Source organism: Aspergillus ruber (assembly GCF_000600275.1).
Source record: "Aspergillus ruber CBS 135680 unplaced genomic scaffold scaffold00012, whole genome shotgun sequence".
Lineage (NCBI taxonomy): Eukaryota > Fungi > Ascomycota > Eurotiomycetes > Eurotiales > Aspergillaceae > Aspergillus > Aspergillus ruber.
Window position 1 is genome coordinate 169,374 of NW_024467308.1, and position 27,069 is coordinate 196,442.

At 49.0% G+C, this 27,069-nt stretch overlaps 12 protein-coding genes across 12 annotated transcripts; 7 read left to right on the forward strand and 5 right to left on the reverse strand.

Annotated features, from left to right (window-relative positions):
• Positions 1-379: 379 nt before the first annotated feature.
• Positions 380-1,126, forward strand: EURHEDRAFT_377403 (uncharacterized protein; the record flags this gene model as incomplete). Its single annotated transcript, XM_040778963.1, has 1 exon — positions 380-1,126. One exon carries the CDS (start codon positions 380-382, stop codon positions 1,124-1,126), a length of 747 nt encoding a protein of 248 aa, XP_040639003.1.
• Positions 1,127-1,183: 57 nt separating this feature from the next.
• Positions 1,184-2,507, reverse strand: EURHEDRAFT_386218 (Zn(II)2Cys6 transcription factor domain-containing protein; the record flags this gene model as incomplete). Its single annotated transcript, XM_040779673.1, has 2 exons — positions 1,184-2,035; positions 2,104-2,507. 2 exons carry the CDS (start codon positions 2,505-2,507, stop codon positions 1,225-1,227), a joined length of 1,215 nt encoding a protein of 404 aa, XP_040639004.1. The 3' UTR covers positions 1,184-1,224.
• A 668-nt stretch (positions 2,508-3,175) lies between these two features.
• Positions 3,176-5,563, forward strand: EURHEDRAFT_530714 (putative MFS multidrug transporter; the record flags this gene model as incomplete). Its single annotated transcript, XM_040787160.1, has 7 exons — positions 3,176-3,315; positions 3,381-3,545; positions 3,597-3,692; positions 3,760-4,308; positions 4,365-4,732; positions 4,799-5,129; positions 5,548-5,563. The coding sequence occupies 7 exons, from the start codon at positions 3,176-3,178 to the stop codon at positions 5,561-5,563; spliced, it is 1,665 nt and encodes a 554-aa protein (XP_040639005.1).
• A 519-nt stretch (positions 5,564-6,082) lies between these two features.
• Positions 6,083-7,157, forward strand: EURHEDRAFT_523084 (RTA1 domain-containing protein; the record flags this gene model as incomplete). Its single annotated transcript, XM_040786885.1, has 3 exons — positions 6,083-6,389; positions 6,447-6,921; positions 6,977-7,157. 3 exons carry the CDS (start codon positions 6,083-6,085, stop codon positions 7,086-7,088), a joined length of 894 nt encoding a protein of 297 aa, XP_040639006.1. The 3' UTR covers positions 7,089-7,157.
• Positions 7,158-7,344: 187 nt separating this feature from the next.
• EURHEDRAFT_455324 (cytochrome P450) lies at positions 7,345-9,098 on the reverse strand (the record flags this gene model as incomplete). The annotated part of the gene is made up of 4 exons (XM_040784261.1): positions 7,345-8,166; positions 8,220-8,431; positions 8,489-8,892; positions 8,947-9,098. The coding sequence occupies 4 exons, from the start codon at positions 9,096-9,098 to the stop codon at positions 7,345-7,347; spliced, it is 1,590 nt and encodes a 529-aa protein (XP_040639007.1).
• A 458-nt stretch (positions 9,099-9,556) lies between these two features.
• EURHEDRAFT_455338 (ketoacyl-synt-domain-containing protein) lies at positions 9,557-14,540 on the forward strand (the record flags this gene model as incomplete). Its single annotated transcript, XM_040784262.1, has 4 exons — positions 9,557-9,926; positions 9,993-10,261; positions 10,312-10,444; positions 10,501-14,540. The coding sequence occupies 4 exons, from the start codon at positions 9,557-9,559 to the stop codon at positions 14,538-14,540; spliced, it is 4,812 nt and encodes a 1,603-aa protein (XP_040639008.1).
• A 734-nt stretch (positions 14,541-15,274) lies between these two features.
• EURHEDRAFT_455544 (type I polyketide synthase) lies at positions 15,275-17,690 on the forward strand (the record flags this gene model as incomplete). The annotated part of the gene is made up of 2 exons (XM_040784281.1): positions 15,275-16,786; positions 16,839-17,690. The coding sequence occupies 2 exons, from the start codon at positions 15,275-15,277 to the stop codon at positions 17,688-17,690; spliced, it is 2,364 nt and encodes a 787-aa protein (XP_040639009.1).
• A 988-nt stretch (positions 17,691-18,678) lies between these two features.
• On the forward strand, positions 18,679-19,004 carry EURHEDRAFT_412135 (uncharacterized protein). Its single transcript, XM_040781823.1, has one exon. It carries the CDS (start codon positions 18,804-18,806, stop codon positions 18,960-18,962), a length of 159 nt encoding a protein of 52 aa, XP_040639010.1. The 5' UTR covers positions 18,679-18,803; the 3' UTR covers positions 18,963-19,004.
• Positions 19,005-19,137: 133 nt separating this feature from the next.
• Positions 19,138-19,524, forward strand: EURHEDRAFT_55133 (uncharacterized protein). Its single transcript, XM_040787537.1, has one exon. It carries the CDS (start codon positions 19,185-19,187, stop codon positions 19,458-19,460), a length of 276 nt encoding a protein of 91 aa, XP_040639011.1. The 5' UTR covers positions 19,138-19,184; the 3' UTR covers positions 19,461-19,524.
• Positions 19,525-21,500: 1,976 nt separating this feature from the next.
• EURHEDRAFT_402523 (uncharacterized protein) lies at positions 21,501-21,887 on the reverse strand (the record flags this gene model as incomplete). Its single annotated transcript, XM_040780144.1, has 1 exon — positions 21,501-21,887. One exon carries the CDS (start codon positions 21,885-21,887, stop codon positions 21,501-21,503), a length of 387 nt encoding a protein of 128 aa, XP_040639012.1.
• Positions 21,662-22,830, reverse strand: EURHEDRAFT_55141 (uncharacterized protein). Its single transcript, XM_040787539.1, has one exon. It carries the CDS (start codon positions 22,506-22,508, stop codon positions 21,903-21,905), a length of 606 nt encoding a protein of 201 aa, XP_040639013.1. The 5' UTR covers positions 22,509-22,830; the 3' UTR covers positions 21,662-21,902.
• Positions 22,831-25,216: 2,386 nt separating this feature from the next.
• On the reverse strand, positions 25,217-26,785 carry EURHEDRAFT_377410 (uncharacterized protein; the record flags this gene model as incomplete). The annotated part of the gene is made up of 1 exon (XM_040778964.1): positions 25,217-26,785. The coding sequence occupies one exon, from the start codon at positions 26,783-26,785 to the stop codon at positions 25,217-25,219; it is 1,569 nt and encodes a 522-aa protein (XP_040639014.1).
• Positions 26,786-27,069: the final 284 nt, after the last annotated feature.

The following is a 27,069-nucleotide window of genomic DNA, read 5'->3' on the forward strand; positions in this document are numbered from 1 at the left end:
TGGTCTACTAAACAGTCATTATTCCCTACACTCCAACGTACCCTTAGCCTTTACCCCCTCAAAGCATTCTACTTGTATTCTCATTATTTCCTCGACCCACGTAAAGATTCTATGATAAGATCGTATTATCATCTCAACCATGTGGCTGTGTATATATTCTCTCGCGGTATGAAGTGGTCGAAATCGGCGAGTTTTGGTGACCAGCGGCAGCGGCGACTTTGGAAAATCCTGTATGTCGAGTATGAACACTGGAAGCATGTTAAAGGCATATTATAAAGCTAGGCCAAATCCATTTGGCAACGGGCCTCTATTCTATACCAAACCTGACTCCGGCCTAGCCATACAAACCTCCATCATGAGATTTCTTTGCTTACACGGAATGGGAACAAATTCTCAAGTCTACGAAGCTCAGCTAGCCCCCATTCGCCATCACTTAGACCCTACCTATGAATTCGAGTTTGTTGATGGCCTGGTTGAATGCGGTCCAGCGACTGGTGTCCCTTCCTTATTCCCCGGCCCCTTCTACTGTTACTACAACAAACCCACCGCCGAGAACCTCCAAGCCGCATACGACCTGGTTCTAGAGATCATCGAAGAAGAAGGTCCCTTTGAGGGGATCTTCGGCTTCTCACAAGGTGGCGCTCTGGTAGCCTCGCTGTTGCTGCACCATCGCAAAACAAACCCCCATGCCTCTGAGCTGTTCAACTTTGCCGTGTTCACCTGCGCCAGTCTGCCCTTTGATCTGCAGACTGCGACCCAGGTGGACGAATACGACACCGTCATCAATCCCCAGACGGGCGAGGTCGATGTTCGGGACTGGGTCGAGGGTGATGTTGTCAAACCAACCGAAATCAACGGGTTCATTACGGCCAGTGAGCCGGGCGATGTGGTTCTGCGTCGGTATCATCCGGCTCGGGAATTGGCTAGAATCCAAATTCCTACTGTGCATATTATGGGTGCGTTGGATCCGTTCTTGCCTCAGTCGAAAGTGACGGTTGGGCTTTGCAGTCAGCATTCAACAATCATTCATGATCAGGGGCATAATCTTCCCCGGGATGCGAGATTTACCTTGAAGGCTGCTACGGCCATACAACGGGCGATTTCTACAGCCATGTTTCAACATTGATATTTTGATTTTGATTATCTCTTTTCTTTTGATTTTTCTGTTCAATTTATGGTATATGTTCTTGTTAAATACATGTCATAAAGCGTGAATCGTGAACGCTATGCTACTTTCTTCCACTCTTCCATGAACACCTGAAGCTCTTTATGTGTATCCTCCAGTTTCCGACACACTTCCCTCTCATTATTTGTTTCCGAACATCCCCAGCCAAAAATACACTCCAAAAGACCGAGGTGAAAATCCATCGTGATGCCGTCGGATAAACACTGCAGTCGCGTATGAGTATCAGCGGGCTGCTTCTCCAAGAGCGGCGATGATCGAGGTGTAGTGGTGATCGGAGGAGATGGTAGCGAAGACGAGGGTAGCTGCATGAGCCCCATTGACGGACGGAGAGTGCCATCCAAAACTCGCCGGTAAACCTCCACTACAGTGCTGATCATCGAGATAATAAGGAGAAGACAGGGAGATAACGATAAGGTAGAGTCGGATGCACTGCGTGCCGATTGCGAGAGCCAACCCACAACGTCGCAGAGGGATGAAACCGTAGAGAAGATTTGGTCGATTGAGCTTCGGTCGCTGATGCCGAGTGTTTCTCTGCGACAGAAGGTATCGTGGGCTAGGTGCAGGGTGAAGAGGAGCTGGGAGAGTTGCCCATATACCGTAACCAGACTTTCCCCCTTGCACTCAGGGCGATCTTCTATGTATGATTGTTGTGGTTGCTGTTCAGGGACAAGTGCCGGTGATGTTGTTGCCCGAGGTACACTGAGGTTTTTGTTCGGGGAAAGAAAAGCCAAGTCCCGTTGCGATATTTCGCTCTCAGCTATCTGGGAAGGACTTTTACATAGAGAGTCGACTTCCTCGGGCGAGAAAAAGGGGAATTCATTGTCGAACGGAATCAACGGTTCTGTTAGTCTGCGGATAAATCAGTCTGCTGAATCGAGGACATCAATCTTATATCAACGGGTGAGGATGTTACATACGACATTGGGAACGGTTCCAATGTACTGTCCCAGGTAGAATGCATGTACGAGGACTCATTTGTGAGGGTAGTTTCATCAGGCAGACTTGCATGATTAAACCCTTCCGCTCCACCCAGCACTATACTCGGTACAGGGGTGGTATATTCAGGGACAGGGTCGAAGACTGTTGGCATGTGGCTTCCTGCATTATGATCCCCATCTGTCTTTGTAAGGCTCGGTGTCCTCGTTCGGTTACGTTTAGAACGAGATGGTCGCACTCTAGGGCGGCCAATTCGACTGCGAGGACTGAAGGTGCAGACCTGACCACTGGCTCGACAGTTAGTGCAGGGACCGCCACCATCGGATGGGCAGCGAGTCTTCCGACGATGACAGTTATCGCATGCTTCACGTAGAACGGTCTCCATGGTTGTATAGATAAAGATGACGGGTGGAGTATGGTTAGAGGTTGACCGAGGAGGGGATCGGTGACATACATAAGTTGTATAAAAGCATCTAAACCTGACTATGAAGGCTCGGTATTAACATGCTCATCAATAATGCCAAAAGGAAGAAAAGGGAGAAATACTAGATAAGCATTTACACAGCCATAGAATGCCTTACTCCTTGTGAAGCTTACTTGCACTTAAGCAATGCCCGGTCATGGGGCGACGCATAACAACCAGTCGCTGAAGATGTTAGACCAACAAGCCCCATACAGCAGGATCTTAATTATGTTTCATATCTGTCCTAGCGTCTGCAAGTCATTTTACTTCCATCCCCAGCAATATCATACTACTTTGTAGAAGCTGAGGTGAGAGGTGAGATTTCTCCATCGCCGCATCCGTTCTGGGGCGACGGATTAAAGCCGCCGATAAACCCTCACATGGTAGCATTGACGGTGTATACATAAGGCTTTCTTTTTTTAGATCTATGACAGTCGGTGATGTACACGTATTTCGATATTTGCGAGCCCTATCTGTTGAGTTATCATTATGGCAGTGCGCCGTGTAAATGTCAAAACCTTTACACCTCCAAGCTATCTAGTATTCCACCGTGCATTTCTCTCAGTTTTTGAATAAGTTACCTGTTCAAAATGGGCTCTACTGATCCAGAAGCCCTTCAAAGTTTAGATAAAGTGAATCCCCAGGGCAGCAATGCAGAAAGTACCAGGAAAATGCCTGTTGCCCGCCTGACGCATCTCAGCGGATGGAAACTATGGATCACGATATTCTGGTATGTAATTCATTAATTGATTCATATAAAAAAAAAAAAAAAATTAGCATTGTCTAATGAGATAGTCTCTGTCTCGGGCTACTTTTGTCTGCCCTCGAGACTAGTATCATTGCTACGTCGCTTGTCTCGATCACGTCGAGTATGGGAAACTATGAAAAGGGAAATTGGGTGGTAACTTCCTATCTGATCACTTATACAGGAAAGAATGCTTTCTCTTCAGTCATACTTTGGTAGTCCTGCTAACATCTTCCAGCCTTCTTGGTTATCTTTGCTCGAATGAGTGACTTGTTTGGCCGGAAAACGACCTTGGTTTCTGCGCTAAGTTTGTTCACAACCTTTTCCCTCGCCTGTGGACTGGCGCATTCAATGGAGATGCTGTACGTATCCCTGTCCCTTTCTAAACTTAGAATTCAGAGCAGCTCATTCCGTTATCTTTCCGATCAGTATCATTTTCCGCGCTTTCCAGGGCATCGGCGGTGCAGGACTATACAGTCTTGCTATTTCCGTGATCGCAGAAGTGACTCCAATACAGCATGCTGGGCTAGCAGTTGGAATGATGAGTTCTGTCTTTGCGGCGGCTAGCTTATTGGGTCCCATCCTGGGGGGTGCTATCACCAGCCATACCACCTGGAGATGGGTATTTTACCTCAATCTCCCTCCGGGAGTCATTATCACCATCCTTGTCATAGCCATATTTCCTCGCAATGCAGAACCGCTGCCAACAACGTGGGCAACCATCCAGGGCATTGATTTTATCGGGATTGCCACCTCTCTGGCCGGATCAGTTCTGCTAATCTTTGCACTTGAATCGGGAGGAACTTTCTACGCGTGGGACAGTGGCACCATTGTGGCATGTTTTATTGTCGCGGCACTCTGCTTTATTGGATTTGGTACTTGGCAATGGTTTCTCTGTCGCTCATCCCTTAACCGAAGGATCCTTCCCCTGTTTCCTACTAATCTCGTCACTCAACGATTTTCAGGACTTGCGATTCTGTACGTAGACCGTGTCTATTGATTTGAGCACATGGCAATAGCTGACGCAGCAGCAGGACGGCCTTCCTAACCGGATTTCCCTTCATGATGACCCTCATTTTTCTTCCGCAGCGACTGCAGTTACAGAATGGGCTCAGTCCGGTCGACGCCGGCGTAGACATGTTGGCCCTTCTATTGCTATCAGCCTTTGGCTCCTTCCTTGCTGGCATGCTCATCAGTAAATTCGGAATTGGCTGGCATGTCCTGGTCGCATCACTCTTTTTGCAGATCATTGGGCTCAGTTTGATGACAACGCTCCCTGTTACATCTGGCCCAGTCCCGTCGGCGCAGTTTGGCTACCAGGTGATTCTGGGATTGGGTTTTGGCCTGGCTCTGAGTAGCCTGGCTATGACTGCCCGTGTCGGTATGAAAGAGCAAGACATCAGTCAGTCAATCATCCCGGGAAAATGTTTTTCGAGTCAATGTTGAACCCACTAACTGACTGTGCTAGGTATCTGTATGGGCTCTATCACACAAGTTCGCGTCCTGGGAGGCGTAATCGGCATCGCCCTCGGACAAGCGATCACCACATCACATTTAAAGTCCGAACTACTCCCTATAATCGGAGCCAGCAAACTGACCAAGCTACTGGGCTCCACCGAGGCCGTCAAGGCGTTCCCAGCGGCAGAAGCAGCGCTAGTGAAAGAATGCTACGGACGGGCCTTTGCCCTACAAGATAAAATCATGCTTGCATTCACCGCGGTTAGCGTGCTGGCTATGATGGGAGCCTATGTCAAGGACACCCGGTCAGTCAAGGACCAAGCCACGCAACAATCGCACTCGTCAACGATGGAGAGTGCAATTATCAGCTCGAGCCCTCCGCGGATCGAGATGAGTTTGGGAAATTCTACCGAAGCCAGTCTGTCGCAGGAAGTTGAAAAGGCTACGATAGGGACGTTCTTTTGGGGCAAAAGGCTGAGCCAGGCGAGTACTCCGAGGGAGCCTCAGACGGCCTCGTCGATGTGGAGTACGATCTTTAGTCCTAGTGGACCACAGATCGGGATGGCTTCTGGAAATTATACGGAAGACAGTTTGACATCACAATTCGAGCAGGCGACGAGGCATTTTTTATGATTTTATTCCATTGTACATACCAAATGTTCATTCTTAATTCAATAATTTGTTCATTGCATTCTACTCTTATCCATGTCTCTTAGTGAAATGACTGAACTCGCGATTTTTGCATATCTCTAAATATAGTACCCCTTCACAATAAACATTTCTATACTATGTCATAGCCCCGGACTCTACTCGTATATGAGACATGGCCGTAGAAGGAACTTTTAATATAACAAGATGCAGGAAAAGTGATGACCTATTAAGAAGTGAAACCAATTTTCAACATACGCACTAATGCTTGATCCTATCGGCGACTTTTGAACACTCATGTAAATTCCGTCCTTCACCCCACCTTTGAGGCTGTTCGGTGTTAGCTAGCTGTTCTCTGCAAATCATAAATCTCGTCTGCTCGTGCTCCTAAACCGCCAAAGCCTCCGCCCAACACCGGTGCCGATCATTAGGCGTTTGGCATTCGAATCCTTTGAAGAGGGCAGCGTTCGTACTTTGCCATTTTCTTTCCATAGCCTCGTCTGCTTATACTGCACATATTCCATTGTAATGTCATTTAAAACTTCACTGGGTCCTGAATATGACTATTGTCGACCATATTTCCTTCGCCTCTTCAACCAGCCCCTCACTCCCCACTTTATCTCATTCTTTTGCCTGACTGATTACAATGTCCTCGCCGCCGGGGCTTCCCCCGTACATTGTCATCTTCGGTCCCAATGCTAACTGCACGCTGGAGATTTGTCCGATTCAGTATTCCCTTTACGGGTATCGGCCCAGCCTGGCCGCCAATGGTAGCTTTATTGGCCTATTTGGTTTGGCTGGGTTGGTGCACATCTGGCTGGGGATCCAATTAAAGACATGGTTCTTCATGGGTGCCATGTCTATCGGCTGTGTGAGTGCGCTCCTCGGATATGTCGGTCGAGTGATGATGTATTATAACCCGTTCAACTTTAATGCTTTTATGCTCCAAATCAGTATGTTCCTACTCATAACTATTCAGGTAGAGGAGAGGAGTTTTTAATTATGGATAGTCCTCGTCACAACCACTCCGATCTATTTCTGTGCCGCGATATACGTGACCCTCGCTTTAACCATTAATGAATTTTCCCCAAGTCTGGCGCGCTTCCCACCAAAATATATCTACTGGGTCTTCATCAACTGTGACGTGGTCTCTCTCGTTCTACAAGCCGCCGGGGGTGGCTTATCCACCTCGACCAGCGGGAAGAGCCAAATTGGCGTAGACCTTGCCCTGGCCGGTCTTGCCTTCCAGGTATTCACTATCTGCATCTTCTGTGCCTTGCTGGGCGACTACTTGAATCGGTATTACCGATCGGGTCTCCTGGTAGCCAACCCTCTGCACAACCGGTTCTTGATCTTCTTCGCCTTTCTCGTTATTACCATCCTGATGATCACCATTCGATGTGTCTACCGCTTGGCCGAGTTACATGCCGGGTATAGCGGGGGCTTGATTCGAGATGAGATGCTGTTCATCTGGTTTGAGGGATTGTAAGTAGCGAGCCGATCCTCAAATGTATCGATGAGCTACTACTGATACAGTCAGCTTGATCCTTGCATCGGTTTACTCGATGATGCTGGGCCATCCGGGTCTGGTGTTCCAGAGACGGAAGAAGGAAGAGGCTGAGCCGCCGCGTCCTCAGGGTTCTGAGTTGTGATGTTTACGATGACGTTTTTGATTTTCATAGCGGGAGATTATGTTCATGATAGATAAATAGAATGCCAAGACCACGAGTTAAGATAAGCTTAAATTCCCGCGATTTAGTAACGTTTAGCACACGTGCGCCTAGCAAAGCCAAGAAATACATCTATATCGTGTACTAAAAGTCTCCCCGTCAATACTTTAATTTATCACTATATACTCACAATTGCAAACCTCCTTTCCATGAGAAACACGTCGATTCAAAATACTAACTACTTCTCATCTTCCCAGGTCAAGATCTTACATCTAACCCCCTTGCTTCCAACCTTTGGCAATGGCAGAAAAGCATCCACCGCACACTCTATATCACTCTTATCCGTCTCATACAACTCAAGATACCCAAGGTCCCCAGGCATCCTAACCTCCGATGAGCCATATGATGAAAAAAGCCTCCCGAGCAGAAGATACAGCTCCGCGAGGGCCAGATGCTTTCCCAGACAGGCGCGCGATCCTTTGGAAAATGCGACTTGGTATCTGATCAACCCTGGATCCTCGATCCACCGCTCTGGCCGGAACGCAGATGCAGACGGGAAGATGCGCTCGTCATACAACAGCAGTTGCTGGCTCATCGAAACCGGGGTTGAGGGTGGGATTTTCCACTCTCCATCGTCGCTCTTTGCCGGGTCCTTCACGGTGAGAACCTCATCTGGAGCTACTCGGGAGAGGCGAGTCGATACGCCGACCGATAGTCTCAATGCTTCCTGGATTACGGCAGTGAAGTACGGTAATTGTTCCAGTATAGGCAGGATTGTCTCGCCGCAGTCGTCCGAATTGGGACTTAAGGCATTTGCTAGCTCGGTTTTCAGTTTCTCGAGGCTGCTGGGGTTGTCTAAGAGGTGGAATACGGCGTGTGTAAGCGACCAGGACGTAGTGATCGTCGCTGCGCCAACCAGCGAGCCTGCATCAGAAGCCAGCCGGTTAAACGACTTCTCATGCTCGGGAATTTTGCTGTCTAGGATCCTGTGGAATACGGTGGGTGTCTTGTTGGCGAGACTGGCCTCGTCCAGGACGGACCTGACCTGCATGGCAATGTCCTGCCCAGCGCATTAGATTTGATACTTGATAGTGGAGAGAAGTTTTTCTTTACCTTGTGCATCGCAAAAAAAGACGACATGGAAGGGTTAAATTTAAGCGTCATGTGAGGAGGGATTGTTCGAACCACTTTGAGCAGCCAAGGGAACTGTCGTGTTAGGAAGAGCTGTTTGCCACCATTGATGCAAGCCGTGTGGAAGCCGTCATCAAAATCGGGAGCCTCGACTTTACGTCCAGGACGACGAAACGCATACTCGGTAATCACATCTGTGTTTGGGGTTGTAAGTCATGAATCTTGCTAGGATCTATAGACTCCCAACGTACCAGCCGAGAATGCTCCAAACATCACGTCCAGAGACAAAACACTCCCATTCAATTTGAACTGCCTCACTCTCCTCATGACCGAATCAACTCGTCCTTGAATGAGTGGCTCTAATTTGCGTACCTGAGCCGTGGAAAAGGACGGATTTAATGCTGACCGACGGATTCTGTGTTCCTCATGCCGCTCAGTCGCGAAGGTGGAAGAATCTACACCGAACGCCCGCGCTGCCCAGTACCATTTGTGTCGAGTCCGTCCTCCGGTTGTATAGAGTTGATTGTAGAAGTCGAACTCATGGACGTGCAATTCGTGTGGGTTGATTCGGACGACAGGACCATATCTTTCATGCAGGCGAGCAATATGGAAGGTATACTGCCCGCCCAGAACGACATCGTAGTAGAACTCGTACCTAAGGGTGAATTAGTTTGTGTCCTACTAGCAAATTTTGAGCTTTGCTTCTTACCAAAAGGTGGCCGCTGCCAGTCGAGGGCCTGGAAATCTCCTTATAGGACTGAAGAAAAGTCGGTAGACGACTAGAGCGACACTATACAAGGACAGTGACAGTACAGCAGTCGCTGACAACCACCCTGGAGTGGCATATTGAAGTAGGAGCATCGTTTTTTTTTTTTTTTTTGTTTTGTTGTTAATTGAAAATATGAACTCTGATTGCGGTTGTTGCAGGTATTATATTCTTTGGGGGCCAGAAATCGAGACAGCCCCAACTCAGCCTGGTCTTACTATCTATCACCAAACCATGATTACAACCCCAAAACTCGCCGACAAAGGATTTTTTCTTAATTAACCACCGAGCCGGCGAATTCACACAAAAATAGTGACTAACAATACATGTCAGATTTCGGCAGCTGTGATGGTTGCATTCTTTGCGAAAAGCTTCCGCGGCGACATCTATTCAAGGAAGCAAGGCGTTTTCTAGCAATTGGTGTTGACTTTCTTCAACATGACATGAGGATAAATATCGAGCAAGGTCTACGGTATAACTGCCTTTGAAAATCATCAAACAACAATCTCAACATAACTGATTGCTATCCTTTGTCCACCACGAATCAAACATCATGTTTCAGTCAAACACCACTAAGCCTTCCTTCTCTGGAATCGAAGAGGACCCTGTTATGCCAATTGCTATCATTGGTTTCTCTGGCCGTTTTCCCGGCGAAGCCGAGAACCCTACGAAACTGTGGGATATGATCGCAGCGGGCAAAAGTGCCCTCTCCGACATTCCCAAAGACCGATTCAATGTGGATGCTTACTATCACCCTCACCATGAGCGGCATGGAATTCTAAATGTCCGAAAAGCACATTTTATGAAGAGGGATATCTCTGCCTTTGATGCTCCCTTCTTTACCATGTCCATCCCAGAGGCAGAAGCTATGGACCCCCAGCAACGAATGGCGCTTGAATGTACCTATGAAGCTCTCGAGAACGGTAAGCTGACCAAAAAGCCTTGCGGTATTGAAAATCTCTAATATAACATTTTTTTGTTTTTTGTAGCTGGACTTCGAATGGAGGATGTCAGCGGATCGAGCACATCGTGTTTCGTGGGATGCTTCACCAGAGATTACAGTGAGATGCTAGGTTCCGATCCAGAGGATCTTCCTCTCTACCATGGAACCGGAACTGGTTCGGCCATCATGTCAAACAGAATCTCGTGGTTTTTTGACTTTAAAGGACCCAGTATTAGTCTGGACACCGCTTGCTCATCATCCATGGCGGCTCTGCACTTGGGATGCCAGAGCTTGCGTACCGGAGAGACCACCATGGTATGTCCTCAATGGCCCCACCTATATACAGTATCTAATTTAGTGGACAGTCCATTGTTGGTGGTACAAATCTGATTCTCATGCCTGGCATCATGGGTTCGATGACCCGACTGCACTTCCTCAGCCCAGACGGAAAATGTCAGTCTTTCGACCATAAGGGCAATGGATACTCTCGTGGAGAAGGTAAGCTTTCCCATTTGACAACACGTTTCTGAGAAATGACTAAAGCCATGGGATAGGTGCTGGTTTCTGCGTGCTGAAGCCACTAGATCTGGCTTTGAAAGACGGCGATGTTATCCGTGGTGTCATCCGTAACAGCGCTGTCAGCCAGGACGGACATACTCCTGGAATTACCCTTCCTTCCGGAGAAGCACAGGAAGCGCTCATTCGGCGTGTCTACGCAGAGGCTGGTTTGAGCCTCGCCGATACACAATATGTTGAGGCCCACGGCACTGGAACACCTGCTGGAGACCCTGTTGAAGCGGGAGCTCTAGGAAGAACTTTTGGTAGCGCCCGGGGTACAGGAAACCCGCTGATTATGGGCTCTATCAAATCTAACATTGGCCACCTCGAGGGCGGCTCAGGCATGGTACAGGTTATCAAGGGTATCATGATGATTGAGAAGGGAGAAATTCCACCGTCGATCTGGTACGAGAAGCCAAACCCACGAATTCCAATGGATGAATGGAACCTGCAAGTCCCGACTCAGCTATCGCCTTGGCCGAACGCGGGTCTCCGTCGTGTTTCCATCAACTCCTTTGGGTATGGAGGCACCAACGCTCATTGCATTATCGACGACGCATATCATTATTTCCAGGCCCACCGTATCACCGGAAAGCACAATGTCCAGGCCATTGAAAGCCCCTCCCCATTCGGAACCCCCGATTCTGGAGTTGACCTCTCCAGCAACCGCTCAGATGCCATGTCATGGACCTCCGTCAGCGACTATTTCTCGAATCCCTTCGCGTCCGAAGTGCCATCGTGCCCCAAGCTGCTCTTGTGGAGCTCCAACGACCAAAGTGGCATCGAGCGAAATGCGAGGGCTTTCGCCCAGTATCTCACGGACAAGGTCTCTGGCGACTTGACCGAGAAGGAAGAAAAGAAGCTGTTTGCCAAACTTGCAATCACCCTGGCAAGCCGGCGAAGTGTTCTTCCGTGGAAATCCTTTGTGGTTGCAAGCTCGTGCAAGGAGGCAATCGCACAGCTCGAATCGCTCCCTGCCCAGCCTGTGCGGACTTCAAGCGGGCGGGCGTGCCCCAAGCTTGCATTTGTCTTCACCGGACAAGGAGCCCAGTGGTTTGCTATGGGACGCGAGCTGTACGCCCAGCCTGTCTTCAGAGCCAGCCTGGAAGCCGCGGGTAGATACCTTGTCACCCTAGGCGCTTCTTGGTCCCTGCTCAATGAGCTGTTCCGTGACGAGGAAACCTCCAAACTAGACTCCCCGGACCTTTGCCAGCCGCTGTGTACAGCCCTTCAAATCGCGTTGGTTGACCTATTCAAATCATGGGGTGTCAAGCCAACTGCTGTCATCGGCCATTCCAGCGGTGAGATTGCCGCTGCGTATGCGAAGGAGGCTATTTGTCGCGAGGATGCCTGGAAGATCGCATACTACCGAGGCCACCTTTCCAGTTGTATTCGTGGATTTGCGCCAAGCTTGTATGGTTCAATGCTGGCGACTGGACTTGGAGCGGAAGACTCGCAGAAGTACATCAGCCGTCTCCCTCGGGGCAACGCGACAGTTGCGTGCATGAACAGTCCGGCAAGCACCACCATTTCTGGGGACTTAGTTGCAATCGATGAACTTGAGCGGATGATCAAGCAAGATGGTCACTTTGCTCGAAAGCTCAGAGTCGACATCGCCTACCATTCGCCTCATATGCAGGTCATCGCGGAAACATATCGCCAGGCCCTGGGAGACATCATCCCCTTTGATGCAACCGAAACCCAAGTCCAAATGTTCTCTTCCCTGACTGGCGAGAGAATCAATGCCAATAATGAGCTTGGCACAGACTACTGGGTCTCCAATCTGGTTTGTCCGGTGAGCTTCTCCAGTGCGATGAAGGGTCTTCTGCAGTATTCCGAGAAGAAATCGAGACGTCGCAACAACAAAGCTTTTGTGGAGCATTTGATCGAGTTCGGTCCTCATTCAGCGCTCAAGGGGCCTATCAAGCAGATTCTTACTTCCGACTCGGTTAGTTCACTTGGCGAGGTGTCGTATCAATCTGTTCTTGAACGTGGGAAGAACGCCTGCGAAACAGCAATGGCAGTCGCAGGTCGTTTATTCCAAAACGGATATCCCATCAGCGGTGACTCCCTGTTTGATGATTTGGATTCGTCGGTTAAGGGCGGTTATCTCGTCGATATGCCACCATTTGAATGGAACCACAGCCTGAAGTACTGGGCGGACCACCACACTGCACGTCACCATCGGTTCCGCAAGAACCCCAGAACTGACCTATTGGGTGCTGAGACGGTGGATGGCATCGATTCTGAGCCGCGATTTCGCAATATCTTGCGAAACAACGACATTCCCTGGGCCCAACTTCACAAGGTCCAAGGAGCTGCCTTATATCCAGGGGCTGGTATGATAATCATGGCAATCGAGGCCATGTGCCAGAGAGCGGATTCCTCATGTCCTATTGCTGGATATGAGCTGCGAGATATCATTATCAGCAAGGCAATTGTTGTACCCGCCGACGACTCTGGTATTGAAACAATGCTCAATGTAAGGCCATACCGGCAAGGAACTCAGTCACTAGACGCTGCTTGGCAGGAATTCCAGCTGTACTCCCGCAAGGATACGTGGGAGCTAAACTGCTCTGGTCTAATTCGCATCGACTACAAGACCTCTCCTAACACAGTGTTTGTCGACGAGAATGTCCTGGCTGCAAAGCGTTATGCAAGCCAATACCAAGCTGTGCAAAATTCCTGCTCCCGCCTCCAGCGCCCCCGAGACTTTTACGAACAGCTGAACTCAATCGGTCTTTACTACGGTGGCGTGTTCCAGGCTTTGACAGAGATTCGCAAGGGCGACTATTGTAGCACCTGTCAGGTCAAGGTTTCGGACACGAAGAGCATTATGCCACACCAGTTCGAGTTTCCCCACGTGATTCACCCAGTTACTCTGGACAGCATTTTCCAGATGGCCGTGCCTTCTTCATTGAAGGCTGACGAGGACTTGAACGCTCCCAGGGTTCCTGTGGGGATCGGACGTCTCTATGTCTCTGCGGACGTGCCCAAGTCCCCTGGCGACATCTTGAACGGCTATGCCACTTACGAGCAGACTGGGTTTGATCAGGGTGAGTCAAATATTGTGGTCTCCGGCGAACAATGGGACAAGCCTCTTGTTGTTTTAGAAGGCATGCGAGGAAGAAGGCTCAACACTAAAGCTAGCAACGACACCGACCTTCGCAAGATTGGCAGCCACTTCCACTGGCAGGAAGATCTCTCCCTCATGAAACCCGAGCAGCTTCGCAAGCTTTGTGTCAGTGCTACTGGCCATATTAAAAACGAAGATCGCCAAGTTCTCTTCGACATTGAGATGGCCTGTATAATCATCATCAAGCGGGTGATGCAAGAATGCTCAGTTGAGGAATCCAAATCGTATGCCTGGAACTTCAAATTGTTCTATGACTACATGAGATACTACTTACGACTTGCCAAAGAAGGAAGCCTGGGCTATCAGTTGGAGACCCCAGAGATTGACTGGCTGAATATGACTCTGGAGGCGGAAGAGTCCCTACTAAAGCGCGTATCGAAAACATCCACCGATGGTCGAGTTCTTATTGAACATGGCAAATATCTTCCTCAGATTTTGCGAGGCCAAATTCCTCCCCTTCAGATCTTGATGTCCGATAATTTCCTACACGACTTCTATCAGTCCGGCATCGGCACCAAGCAGCACTATGCTCAAATGACCTGGTACGTCGACCAGCTGGCGCACAAGAATCCCGACATGAAGATTCTTGAAATCGGCGGTGGTACTGCTGCTGCTGCCTTGCCCGTGCTGCAGACTCTGGGTGGCTCTGGGGGTACAGATCCCCGATTCGAAAGCTACACATTCACTGACATCAGTGCTGGGTATTTCGAGAAGGCCCAGAGAAAGCTGGCCCCATGGGTTCCCTATATGAACTTTGCCAAGCTCAACATCGAGGAAGACCCTGTTGCTCAGGGATTTGAGGAAGGTGTATATGATATGATTGTGGCATCCAATGTTCTGCACGCAACCCGGTCGATTGGGAAGACCCTTCAGAACGCAAGGAAGCTGTTGAAGCCGTAAGTTCGTTCCCTTTTGGGTAAGCAGCAATACTAATTGTAACTTTTTCTAGAAATGGCAAGCTCGTCCTCAGTGAGCTCACTCAATTCCAAAAGATGAGGTTCCATATGGTCGTCGGATCACTGGAAGGCTGGTGGTATGGCGAGGATGATGGCCGCCACCATGGACCAACCCTATCAATGGACCAGTGGAATGACGCCCTCTTGCAAGCTGGTTTTGATGGTGTTGAAGTCGACTTCAAGGACTTCCCTGATCCCCGCGACACCGGCTTTTCGGTCATGATTAGCGGAGCTTCCGCATCCGGGAACCCACCGGCTCCCAAGGAAGTTATCATTGTTCTTCCTGCTAATCCAGAACCAGATGTGACCATTGCTAGTGAGGAGATAAAGGCGCGGTTGCAGGAACGTGGATCTCTTGTATCCACTGCTTGCCTGCAGGACACTCTGGCGTTGGATTTGCAAGAGAAGTCGTGCCTTTGTTTGCTGGATGCCAACCAAGAGAATGCGTTCTTGTCAACCATATCTTCGGGAGATTGGGATGCTTTGAAACACCTCATTTTCACCACACGAAGCATTACCTACGTCAGTCGGGGTGGTGCGGTCAACAGTGAAAACCCACAGTCTAACCTCATGTCCGGACTAGCAAGAAGCATCCGATCAGAAAACTACCACATTTCCTTCACAACATTAGATGCCGAATATGGCCGTCACCTTGCCGATGAAGATGCTTTGGCAGCTATGCTAAAGGTGTTCTGCCATGCAAGCGACTCCAAAGACTCTGATCAGCCCGACTGGGAATATGCAATTCGAAACGGCATGCCAATGATTCAAAGGGTACTTCTGGAGAAGGGTATCAATGACCTTTCATCCTCTTGGTACGCTGCTCCAGCACCGGAGCAAGCACCTCTCAAACAAGATTGCCGACCCCTTACTCTGGGAATTGGTACCCTGGGAAGACTGGAGACCCTTCAATTCGAGGATGACTGGGTTGCTGCTGAGCCTCTTGGAGCTGACGATGTTGAGATTACAGTCAGAGCTGCCGGCCTGAGCTCCCAGGACCTTATGGTCGCCATGGGACAACTGTCCCGGTCCGGACTTGGGGTCGATTGTGCCGGTATCATCCGCCGGGTCGGCCGCAATGTCAAAACACTTGAGCCGGGTACTCCTGTAATGACCTGGAAACTGGGCACCTTCGGTAACATTGCCCGGGCACCAGCAACTATGGTACAGCACGTTCCGGACGGAATGGACCTCACTACGGCTGCCTCGCTCCCTCTTATCTATAGCACTGCGCTGTACTCTCTATCGACGGTCGCTCGCCTCAGACCCGGAGAGACGATTTTGATCCATGGAGCAGCCGGAGGTGTAGGTCAGGCAGCGATCATGCTGGCACAGTCCATTGGGGCCACCGTTTTCGTCACAGTTTCGTCGGAAGCAAAGAAAAATTTGCTGACAGCCACGTATGGGATTCCAGAGTCACACGTTTTCAATAGCCGCGATGATTCATCCTTTGTACAGGGAGCGATGCGTCTGACAGATGGTCACGGAGTTGATGTGGTGCTGAATTCTCTTGCTGGAGAAGCACTGCGTACCAGCTGGGGAGCCATTGCCCGCTTTGGGCGCTTCGTGGAGCTCGGTCAACGGGACATCGCAGGCAACACAGGCCTGGACATGGCCCCCTTCCTCCGGAACGTGTCCTTCCATTCCGTGAACATGCTGGACCTGCTTGACTGGGATGTAGCAACGGCATCTCGAGTGTTTGCTGACGCTGTCGACCTATTGCGTCGCCAGATCGTGAAACCGATTGCACCCATCCAGGTCATGCCATTCTCACAGGTTGAAGAGGCATTTCGTCTGCTGCAAACAGGCGCACATATTGGGAAATTGGTTCTTGAGGTCCAGGATGACGACCTTGTGTCTGTTGTCCCTGCGGCCGCTGCTCCGGTACGATTCCGGTCAGATGCTACTTACCTGATTGCTGGTGGTGGTGGCGGTCTTGGTCGAGCTATCGCTTTGTGGATGGTAGGAAATGGTGCTCGAAATATCTTGCTTCTTTCTAGATCTGGGACCAAGAAGCCAGCAGCAAGAGACCTGGTAAGCCGATTGACGGCCCAGGGAGCTCGAGTGGATGCCTGGCCATGCGATGTATCAAATGAAGAGCAGGTCGCTGGGATTATTGAGCGATGCCGGTTGGAATCTTGGCCTCGAGTTCGGGGTGTGATTCAGGGCGCGATGGATCTACAAGATGCTGTAAGTTTTTTAACACTATTCAGACTTTTACGTATCTCTAACATCACAACAGCTCTACCAAAACATGACTTACGAGCAGTTCACCGGGGCACTCCTGCCAAAGGTGAATGGAACCTGGAACCTCCATAAGCACCTTCCCGAGGACATGGATTTCTATGTTCTTCTTTCATCCGTCATTGGAATTGCTGGGTCTCCATGCCAGGGCAACTACTCAGCCGGAAACACATACCAAGATGCGGTCGCCCACTACAGACGCAGCAAGGGCATGGCCGCATGTTCCATCGATGTCGGTATGATGCTCGGTGTAGGATACATAGCCGAACAGGGCACGGAGGGTCGAGTGCACGACAACGCCAAGGCATGGAGTTTCCTGGGTATTCACGAGCACGAGTTCATCGGAATCCTCGAAGCAACAATCCGCGGCGAGAGCACGCCTGGCAGCGTGGTCCCACCACAGGTCATCACCGGTCTTGGAACCGGCGGTATGTTGATGCAAATGGGAGAGAAATACCCCTGGTGGTTCAAGGAGATGAAGTTCAGTCATATCAAGCGGGTTGGCGCGCATCAGCAGTCCAACCAGGGTAGCGGGAAGGATGAGATTTCCGTGAGCACACAGCTCGGGAGATGCCAAAGTCTGGATGAGGCCAGCGATATTGTCACCGGAGCGCTGGTCAAGAAGCTGGCCAAATCTATGGTGGTTTCAGCGGAAGATATCGAGCCCTCCAAGCCTGTCAGTAGCTATGGTGTTGACAGTTTGCTTGCTGTGGAGCTGCGCAATTGGATCTATGCGGATATCAAGGCTGAAGTATCTGTGTTTGATCTCTTGAGTAGCGTGCCTATCATGTCTCTTGCAGGGAAGATTGCTGGCACATCTGAGATGGTTCCTAAGTTTTCTGATGAATAGTTTGTTATTGTATTTACTAGCATAAAAGGAGTTATTTCTTTTGAGATCTTTACCTTGTAAAATATTGTGTGTATCAAGGGTACGATGATAGACTGATGTAAAGAACTAGAATATAGAAAGATGATATGACCGTATCTATAGATCGTCGCATAGCAATCATCTATTTAGAACATTCCGTATAGCTGCAAGGAGAGCAAGTATCTGTTGTGACGGTTAGCGGGGCGCCAGAAACGGCTCCCATTGAACCGCGCTTCTGCCGCCTCAACACATCCATTGTATCTATAAAAGCCCAACATCTCCTCAAAGGACCATGCACTTTCTCTTCTCTTTAACCCCTCCTAACTGCCTCGCCCCGTGCACTAGGAATTTACCTATCCATATCACCCCCTGATGTCATGCTTCTGCTTACAATTGCAGTTATGGCCCCCTTCACGCGTTCGCCAGCTGGTCAGTCATTTGAATTTTGGTTGCTGCTCCCGGCCATGCCATCCTATATGGGCTTTCCCTTGAGGACTTTTGGATCCTCGGCTGCCTTGCTATAATCACTTATATCAAAATCTCATGGCTGATTATTCAGCCAGGTACCCAAGATTCTACATGGGAAAGGGGAATTCCTAGATGTCTGGCTATCAGGTCTGACTATGAACTGGATGGCGCCTATCTCCCCGCAGGGGCGTCTTTCGAGTCCACCAGGATCAGTTCATTTACGCATACTCGCGAGGTTTACCGGCCAATAGCAAGATTGCTGCATACTTTTCATTTCAGCACGTCTGGCATGCGAGACTTGGAGCAGAAACGCCCAGATGTAATCGGTGCAGGACACTGGATCTCGGCCTCCAGACATCGCTACTAGATGGATATAGACATGTTGGTAGTCTCAAACGAGATTCTGAGGGTGAGAGAAATTCACCTCATTGCTTCTGCTGGTGAGGAAGGCGGAATGGTGGACTTGACAGACCAAGAGGAAGTATAAATAGGACAATCAAGCCTGCAACATCTCAACTCAATTCTCCCACAACCTGCACTCTCCCCTTCAGCCTCCATGCCCATTTTCTCTCTTCCCAATCATCTATCTGTCATAATTTACCTCAAAATATCCCTATTTCCTAGAATATGCCCGTCTTTTACATGAACAACTTCAAGCCGTGGGCTTGTCCTTACAGGAAGCCATCCTCACCAAACAAATCACCCAATCCATGCACCTCAAGAACCCAAAAATCCCCCCGCCCCAAGCCTTATCATGATTTCTGTCACGGCGCTCTACTAGGATAATGGAACATCCAACTCATGGGTTCTACCTAGGTAGCTATCGACGAGAATAATCAACATGAAAAAGGAAGAAAGGAGGTGACGCCGTATTTATCAACAAAGCAAACAACTGCATCTCACGTGATAGCCAGACAACATGACCAGGCCGTCACAATTTCTTTCCAAGCACTTTGCCACTTTCCAAGCATCACCTCCCTGTGCGGCTACCAGCCGAAGCCTGTGTACATGTCAATGCGAACATTCAGCCATGTACACCATCAAGCTCTCAATCTCAACCACTATACATATCTGCATCAGAAAAGAGTACATATCAAGAAAATCTTGAGCATGGGACAGTATCTTCCCATGATCCAGCGCCTCATATCTCAGATTCAGATCCAATTCTCCGCTGCGATCTTCAAGACAATACTGGTATCCCAATCAAGCCTCCCGCCTTTCGGGAAGATGTTCCAGAGAATGGTCTATCTTTTCCCAGTATATCCAGCTCGAATGACAATATAGAAGATTTCTTCAGGTTTGCCAATACTCAGTAAGACATTCTAATTGACCCGGTAATCCTTGCCGAAAACTGATCTGGGAGGATGGCAACCTCCAGCAATCTGTCACACAAGCCAACAGCCTCGTCAATTCAGAGACATATTGTCCATATCCTGATCATTTGCCCATTCTTCACCGCGTACCTAGCCATTCTCGAGATTCCAGCGAAAGGGCTGGTGGTCAAAATGGTAATACTCAGACAAATGATCACCCTTACGTCCATTATAATCAACAACTGCACCTTCCCCAGCATAACACTGATGCTGAAGCATCCTACACCAATGATGCATCATCTGTAATCTGTTCAAACATGAGGGCTTTGACTATTAGCTCCCTCACGCGGAAGATTTGAATGGTGCCTGGTCGAGTATTCAAGGCGAAAATAGCAAGAACGTTGATCTGGTCAATAGTGAACAAATTGTTACAGCTAGATATCTGGGTCAATTGGGCCACGCAGTGAGCTAATTGGGAAACGCACATAACACTTATCAGAGAACTGTCGGTAATCAACAGCATGCTAATTCCCAAGGTACCTACAAGCTCTACTACCATCTGCCTCGTACATGATAATCGGATATCTTATTACGACAATATTGCGGTGACATTGATATGCGAGGATCATCAGAGTAGGCATAGGTCACATTCGGCTTCGATGTGGAGGCGGGACAATATTCTTTTGGGTCATTACAGAGCTCCTTGTAGTCAATGTATGGTGATACCAGTCCGATACGCTTCGCGAAGGGGCCGAGTATCTGGCTTGTCTCATGAACAAATCCATCATCTCAAACATCCCAAGGTGTGCTGTCGATACAATTGGAGGCCGCGCCCCATACATCCTGGCCTCATTTGGGTTGACACTGTGACGACTCAACACTGTAGCAATGAATGATACATCGCAAATGCTGCTACTCAGCCATGTCGCCAACAACCTCTATAAAACCCCTTCATTATCTAGATAGATTTCCTCTTCTCTTTTCTTCTCCAGATTCGATATTCTCGTCGATGGTTACAATAGTCTAGATAGGGATATTGGTTCATTATTATCTACTTTTCCGAGCCCGTGACAGACGCCAGCATCAGCAAGGAGAAAGGATGCCAAGGGTATATTATCAGCCAGCACTACATGAGCAAGAGCACTCCCCATATGACTTAGATCGCTTTCCAGGACCACTGGGTTGTATTGACTCAGATGCTTGAATGCTTCAGCTCGACCGTGACCCGTTGCCTCGAATACAATTTTATCCCGAAAGTTGGATATCTTGGGGTCTGGTTTGAATGTGTCAAGTAAATGGCGCGCAGAATGTCCAGATTCATGGCTTCAATGGAGGTGTGGAGTAAAGCTAAGGTATCGGTTGATGCAGTTGAAGTAGAGAGGAGTTGTTCCACAGGGGCCACCTGGCCCTGCTTGATGAGGGAGATCGTCGTATCGGTGTCCGACATGGTAGGATCAAGATCAAATCAGAAAATATAATATGCAGTAGATGTATTTTTCCTTGAGAATTGTTGGCTGTAAGAGCAATTCAAAATACTCTCTAGTACTGAGTGCGCCTTGTGTGGCGCAATGCAGAGGCCAATGCTATTCAAGGATGTAATTGGACATGAATGTTCTTCAAATATCTTCCCAAGGTTCAATACTCTCTTAGATGGCTACAATAATTTAGATAGGAATATCAGTTCATTATTACCTACTATTCTGAGTCCGTGGCACAGGCCAAAGTAATCAAACATCTTATACGGTGGGTGAGTGTTCATGTTCTGTGACGAGTGCTGTTGCTGTACTGCTTCTGTTGGAGCTGGAAGACATCCAAGCTCTCTGGTTGGACCAAAAAGTGTTCGGGAGGCAGCTGGCTCTTATCATCAGATATATTGTCACTTGTGGTGGCTCAGCAGCTCAACGCCAAACAAACATTGCCAACATGTCTAAAGGATAACGTACACGCAACATGGGCAAACAAGGGCTTATGTGACGGTCCCAGAATATATGACCATCCCCTTGCAGTGGAATCATTTGCCTTGGTCCATCAGTCCCTGTCGCATGTTGCCATCAATTTGAGCACTGCCCGAGCTGTTGATAATTTTTGGGGGGTCGGTATGGGGATCATTGCGAGAGCTCCGATTCAGGTTGCGACGCTTGGCCTCTCGGGCGTTGGCATTCAAGGACTGAACTACCATACCCACATAGGCCGTAAATTCATCAAAAGTCTTATCATCACCAATATAGGGAAGAGATAGCTCCTTGACTTTGTCAGTGAGTCGTCGGTTGAGCTCGATCTTGTAACGATAATCAGGGATCCTGGCCTCATTCGCCAGTCGTAGGAACTTGGCCAGGAACTCAGGGAATTTGTCACGAGGACGCATGTACAACGTCTGGAGTTCGGCATCAGCCTCCATCCGTCGGTAGGGGTTCTAGAATGCAGTAGTGAGGGCCTTGAACATCTGTTCAACACTGGTATATGAATCGGTGGTTTCTTCGCACAATCTGATGCTCAATTGCTGCCGTGCTAGACCGCTGGTGCGGGAAACAAGATAGACTCGTTTCATCTGGTCATTGTGAAAATGATCTGCATTGGCCACGAATTTTCCTTTCATCTCAATCATCCAATCCTCGAACTCAGGCTCCTTGCCATCAGTGAGGATTGGAGGGTCAGGCACCTTCTCAGACTTGCCTGATGACTTGGTGCTTTCCACAGTGGAACCACGGGAACGCAGCTGCGCCTCTGCGTAAGCTGTCTTGTACTCATCCCGTTCCGCCATCAATTCATCAATCTGTCTCTCTTTGTCCTGAAACTCATTGCGAACGTTCTGGACAAACTCTTCATCCATCTGCTCACGGTATCTATTCTCGAGATCAATCATGCGGTTGAATGTATCGGCAACATAGTCAAATAGCTCGTTGGGGTGGTCACGGCACAGTGCCAGGAATTCTTCTTGTGTAATGATCTTTCGACCCTTTTCTTTCGTGTCCAGAGTCACACGTTGTCTTTGGGTTTGTTCAGTGGCGTCTCGTGCCATCCTGACTGATACAGTTCTTTTGTTCGTTCGGTTGGGGGTTCCCTATCGCAAGCGTGTGGATTCTATGATAGAGTCCTAGCTGTATGCGCTAGAGAAGAGGTTTGAAAAGAAAAAAGAATAAGGCGATGCTAGTATCATGTGACAGACTCAAGCATTATGAGTTTATTGGCAGACTATCTGGCGAAATACTAGCATGAGGAAGAAAAAGAAAGAACGCTGGCCCTGCCAGCGCTGGACTATTTATTGTGTGAGGGGGTCTCACTTGAAAACCAAACAAAGGGACTGGCATAAAGGAATCAAGCATGTCATGTGACTGAGCAAGTGCTCATGCTCCATAACAGTAAAGGCATCTATGAGAGATGAATATGTCGAGATCAAAACCACAATGTGGGTTTTATTCTAATGGTAATGGTGCAATTTCATAATTCAGTATCAAAACATACTTTACATACACAAGACGGGGCTTGGTTTTCTTTAGATGCCCCAATAGAAGCACAAGCAACGTGGCTGGAGGTGTTTGAAACAATATTACCTTCCTTTTTCTTTCGCGGGACTACGACATGGGAGCCAAATATCCCGAAATACATCTGGGAATTGAATCAGAGGTTCCGTAACCAAGTTGAAGGTTACTGCTTTATTGCCTTCTCTAATGACAAGGATGCCATGAGATACCAGACCGTATTGCATGTTCCTTCAAGTCACTAGCATACTTCACCTAGGTTCCCATTTTGATCGGCAGCGATGGGTCCAGCAGGAGACCGAGAAACGCAAGTTCGTCTAGACTCAAGCCATGAGAACATGTGCTGCTTCTTCAAAAACTCAGGTAACTATAGGAATGTTACACGGAATTTGCGACAGCTTGTCGAATAGCGACGACGGCGTGATAGAAGGAGTCGCAGAGGGAGTCATGATTAGACTAACCCTGAATTACCACATACATTCCGGAATAAAGTGGAATCCTCTGCTATCATGCCTGTTGTCACGGGCTCGGACCAGTAGATACTAATGAAATGATATTCCTATCTAAACCAGTGTAGCCATCGACTAGAATATCGAATCTGGAGAAAAAAAAAGAAGAGGCAAATCTATTTACACGAAGAAGTCCTATATGGTTGTGTGTGGTTTTGCTAAGCAGCTTGTTTGTTTTGATTGCTTCCATGGTATTGTTTGCCGTGTGATAATTAGAGTTGCATGCGGCGCGGTTTGGCGCGGATTTTGCGGCTTCGCTGTGCCACTCTCCTGACAATATCTGCCAGAAAGCCACTGGTGAGCTTTTGACATAGCCTAAGGGTCAAGAGAGTTACCTACCTATCCCAGTACATGTGGGCCTCGTCAAGTTTCTCCTGAGTGCCATTGCTATACTGCTGCTGTTGAAGCTGGGAGGCATCCAAGCTCTCTGCTTGGGCCAAATAGTGTTCAGGAGGCAGCTGGCCCTCATCATCAGAGATATTGTCGCCGGGTTCATCTTATCACCTGAATCCTGACTACCAAGTTCTGGGTCGCTGGTAGAGTCACTATCAGATATGCTGTCTGGAAAGATCTCGGTCAGGTCGGAGCTGGGCATGAGCGAGACAAATGTGGAAATCAGCGGACAAGGATCAACGTCCACCGGTTTGCCGATGGAGTGGACCATGACAGAGTCAATTGGTGCGGGTTTCCTGTACATGACATGTTCCGCAGGGTCAATGCTCCGCTCTCACAAGTCATTCGCCTTGCCTTAACTTGATCGTAGGAGTTTTATCAAAGCGAGCAACGGCGATTACGCCTCCAGACACAGCGCTTGAAGACAGTCTATTAATTCGCTGAACCACTATGCCGAGAACATGGTGTATGTACCTGGTGACCTGCCTGGAACCACCGAAGGTGGAGACACTAGGCGCCAATCCTTCTCCAGATACAGCAGGACGTCGACCAGTTTAGAGAAGGGGGTTGGCCCGATACGACATGCTTCCGACATCAGACAGATACGCAGGAATGGGTGTAGGATAATGTCTTTGGTGTTAAAATCCACTGCGGCACAGTTCTAGCTATCCGTACGTTTACGCTGCCACGCCCACGATCCTTTACATCGTTTCTGCCTTGTCTGCAATTAGTAGAGATCGGTTTAATTCTTTATCCCCACGGACCGGGCCATCCTTATCTGAACTGGTCAATGCCAGTGTCTCCACCTTCGGGGGGTTCCGGCCTATTCGCAACATAGTGGTTCAGCGAATCACTGCCTACCCTAGGCGCTGTGTGTGTGTGTGTGTGTGTTGAGGCCTTGCGCCACAGCCACTATGGGAGACTGAGATTTACATAGAATGATCAGCACAAAGGCAGAGCATTGTTTGTGTTCTGGCATTGGTGGATTCTGGAGTCAGATAAACATAGAGTACTCAGTCCATACTTCTCGTATATTCACCATATATGGTTACAAATATTTTAATTTGGTTATTGCTATTTGACCTGCCACCGTGACAATAGAAAGTGCTTGCTAAAACTAAGATTATTTCATCGCCGTGTGGTGAACCCCTCCAGTCGCTTGACCGAATATAACTAAGTAGCGTATTAATTGGATGACTCAAGAAATGGCTGATCACGGTGAAGGCCAAACCATCATCTTCCTCCGAACGGTGGTTTTCGCCAGGAAAACACAACAATCCGAAGTCAACAAGGCGCACAGGGAATAAGACCGGGACAGTGATAAGCGGCGGCCATTTCCAGTGCCATCATGATGTACAGACAGCAGCTCGACTAGATACGCGCCTTCGTTCATTTTTCCTTCTCAGGACGATACGACGACCCAATGAATTGCCAGGTGTTGGTTGGAAAGGCCGAGGCCGCTTAAGCCATTCCATGTCCTCCAAGTCAACGACAACCAAATTGCGGGTCTGTTCATCCCACAGCATATTACGCCACTCTTTGTCTTTGTGTTCAACACCATACTTCTGGAGGGACTTCAGAGCTTTCTCTCGTTCTTTGTGGAAGAAATCGAGATTTTCGTCTTTGATTATCCGCTGAAGCCGAGTTCCAGACCAGCTCAGGATCATCATATGTGCCATTACCCGACCATGGTACCAGTATGCGATGCTTGGCTCAAAGTTGCCTAAACAGACTGGGATCTGATATCCTTGCAAACTTCGGAGCTTGCGATAATTGTCAACTTCTGTTTTAAGGGCATGCTGATTCTCCTTTGTTGTAGCCTTGATGACCACCGTATACCCATGTGACAATAGAGTCGCTTTCATGAGATACCCCGTCCGACCACGGATGTGTAGCGGCTCAAAACCCTTATTTCGATTCTGGACAAGTTGACGGTGCAGCTTGCGCGTGAACTCCTGCGGGCCCATTGGATGCCTCTGACCGCTGTGATGTTGCCAGTTAGGGCACTTCTTATCCAGAGGACCCCCGTGGACCATACCACGGATACAAGCCATGGTGCAGTACGGTCTCTGCACCTTTTGAGAAGGAGTTTGCTTTGTTCTTTGGTCGGGTTGTGCCCGTTCGCGTCCGCCAGTTGATAAATGTTTACCTTTCCCGCGACTTGATCGACTGCGCGCGGCTGGTGCGGTGGACGGCGAAGGCATATCCTCATCACTATCACTGCTTTCACTTGGCGAGCCTACCGGGGTAGATATGCCTGGATTACAGCGAGCGTAGGAACGTGTATTGTGTGTCTTTGGATTCGGTTTCCAGTATGAAGGCCGATAATTCGAGGGCGGCGGCTCCTTGCGAATCGTTTCAGGAATATCACGCAAGACGTCCAAGTATTCGACTTTCCAGGTAGAGAGCTGTTCATGTGCGGTATTGTGCCACTCTTGGGACGGAGCTTCAGCGGCCAGCGCTTGGAGTGTGAACGCAAGCATCTGGCCCACGGCAGTCCGGTGGAGACGGCTCTCATCGCCTGCCTGCACGTCTTGATTTGGGAAACACAAGTAGTATTGAACTATTGTGGGATCCTCTGGAATATGTAGAAAGACAAATGCCTCCCCTGTCCGAATACACCCGTTCTGTATCCCCAAGTCATGCATGTATGAGAATATTTGAGTGACAACAGCGGCAACAAGGCGGGTGGTATGAAACTCAAACGTGTCTCCTTCCTGATCAATAACATCGCGGGCCAGGTCCATCTCGTGCAAGCCCGCGACTAATTCCGCGACCGTAAGCTTGTGAGGGGCTTTAAACTCCACCGCATATACTGGTATCTGGCGCTCGTCAGCCACGATGTGAACACAGAACTGATCAGCACGGCGATTGCGCCGCCTTCCTGAGCGAGCTCTTGTCTGACTTTGACCCATTTGTTTCCCCTTCCCTTTTCTTCTACCTCTTCCGCGGTTGGTGTTTGTTGGTTGACGGGGTGCGTCGTCAAGATGCATCTCCAAACTGTCATCCAGTGAGGTTGAGTTTGTGCGGTCATAAAAGGCCACTCGGCCCTCAATACCAAACTCCCGTTGCAAAGTTTCATCGCCTCGTATTGCCTCGACAATCTTTTCAACAAAGTTATCCACAGTGTCTCGCTCGAAATTTCGTAAAGTCGCTTCTGAGTAAATCGGTCGGTCTTGGACATTTGTTGCGACATAGT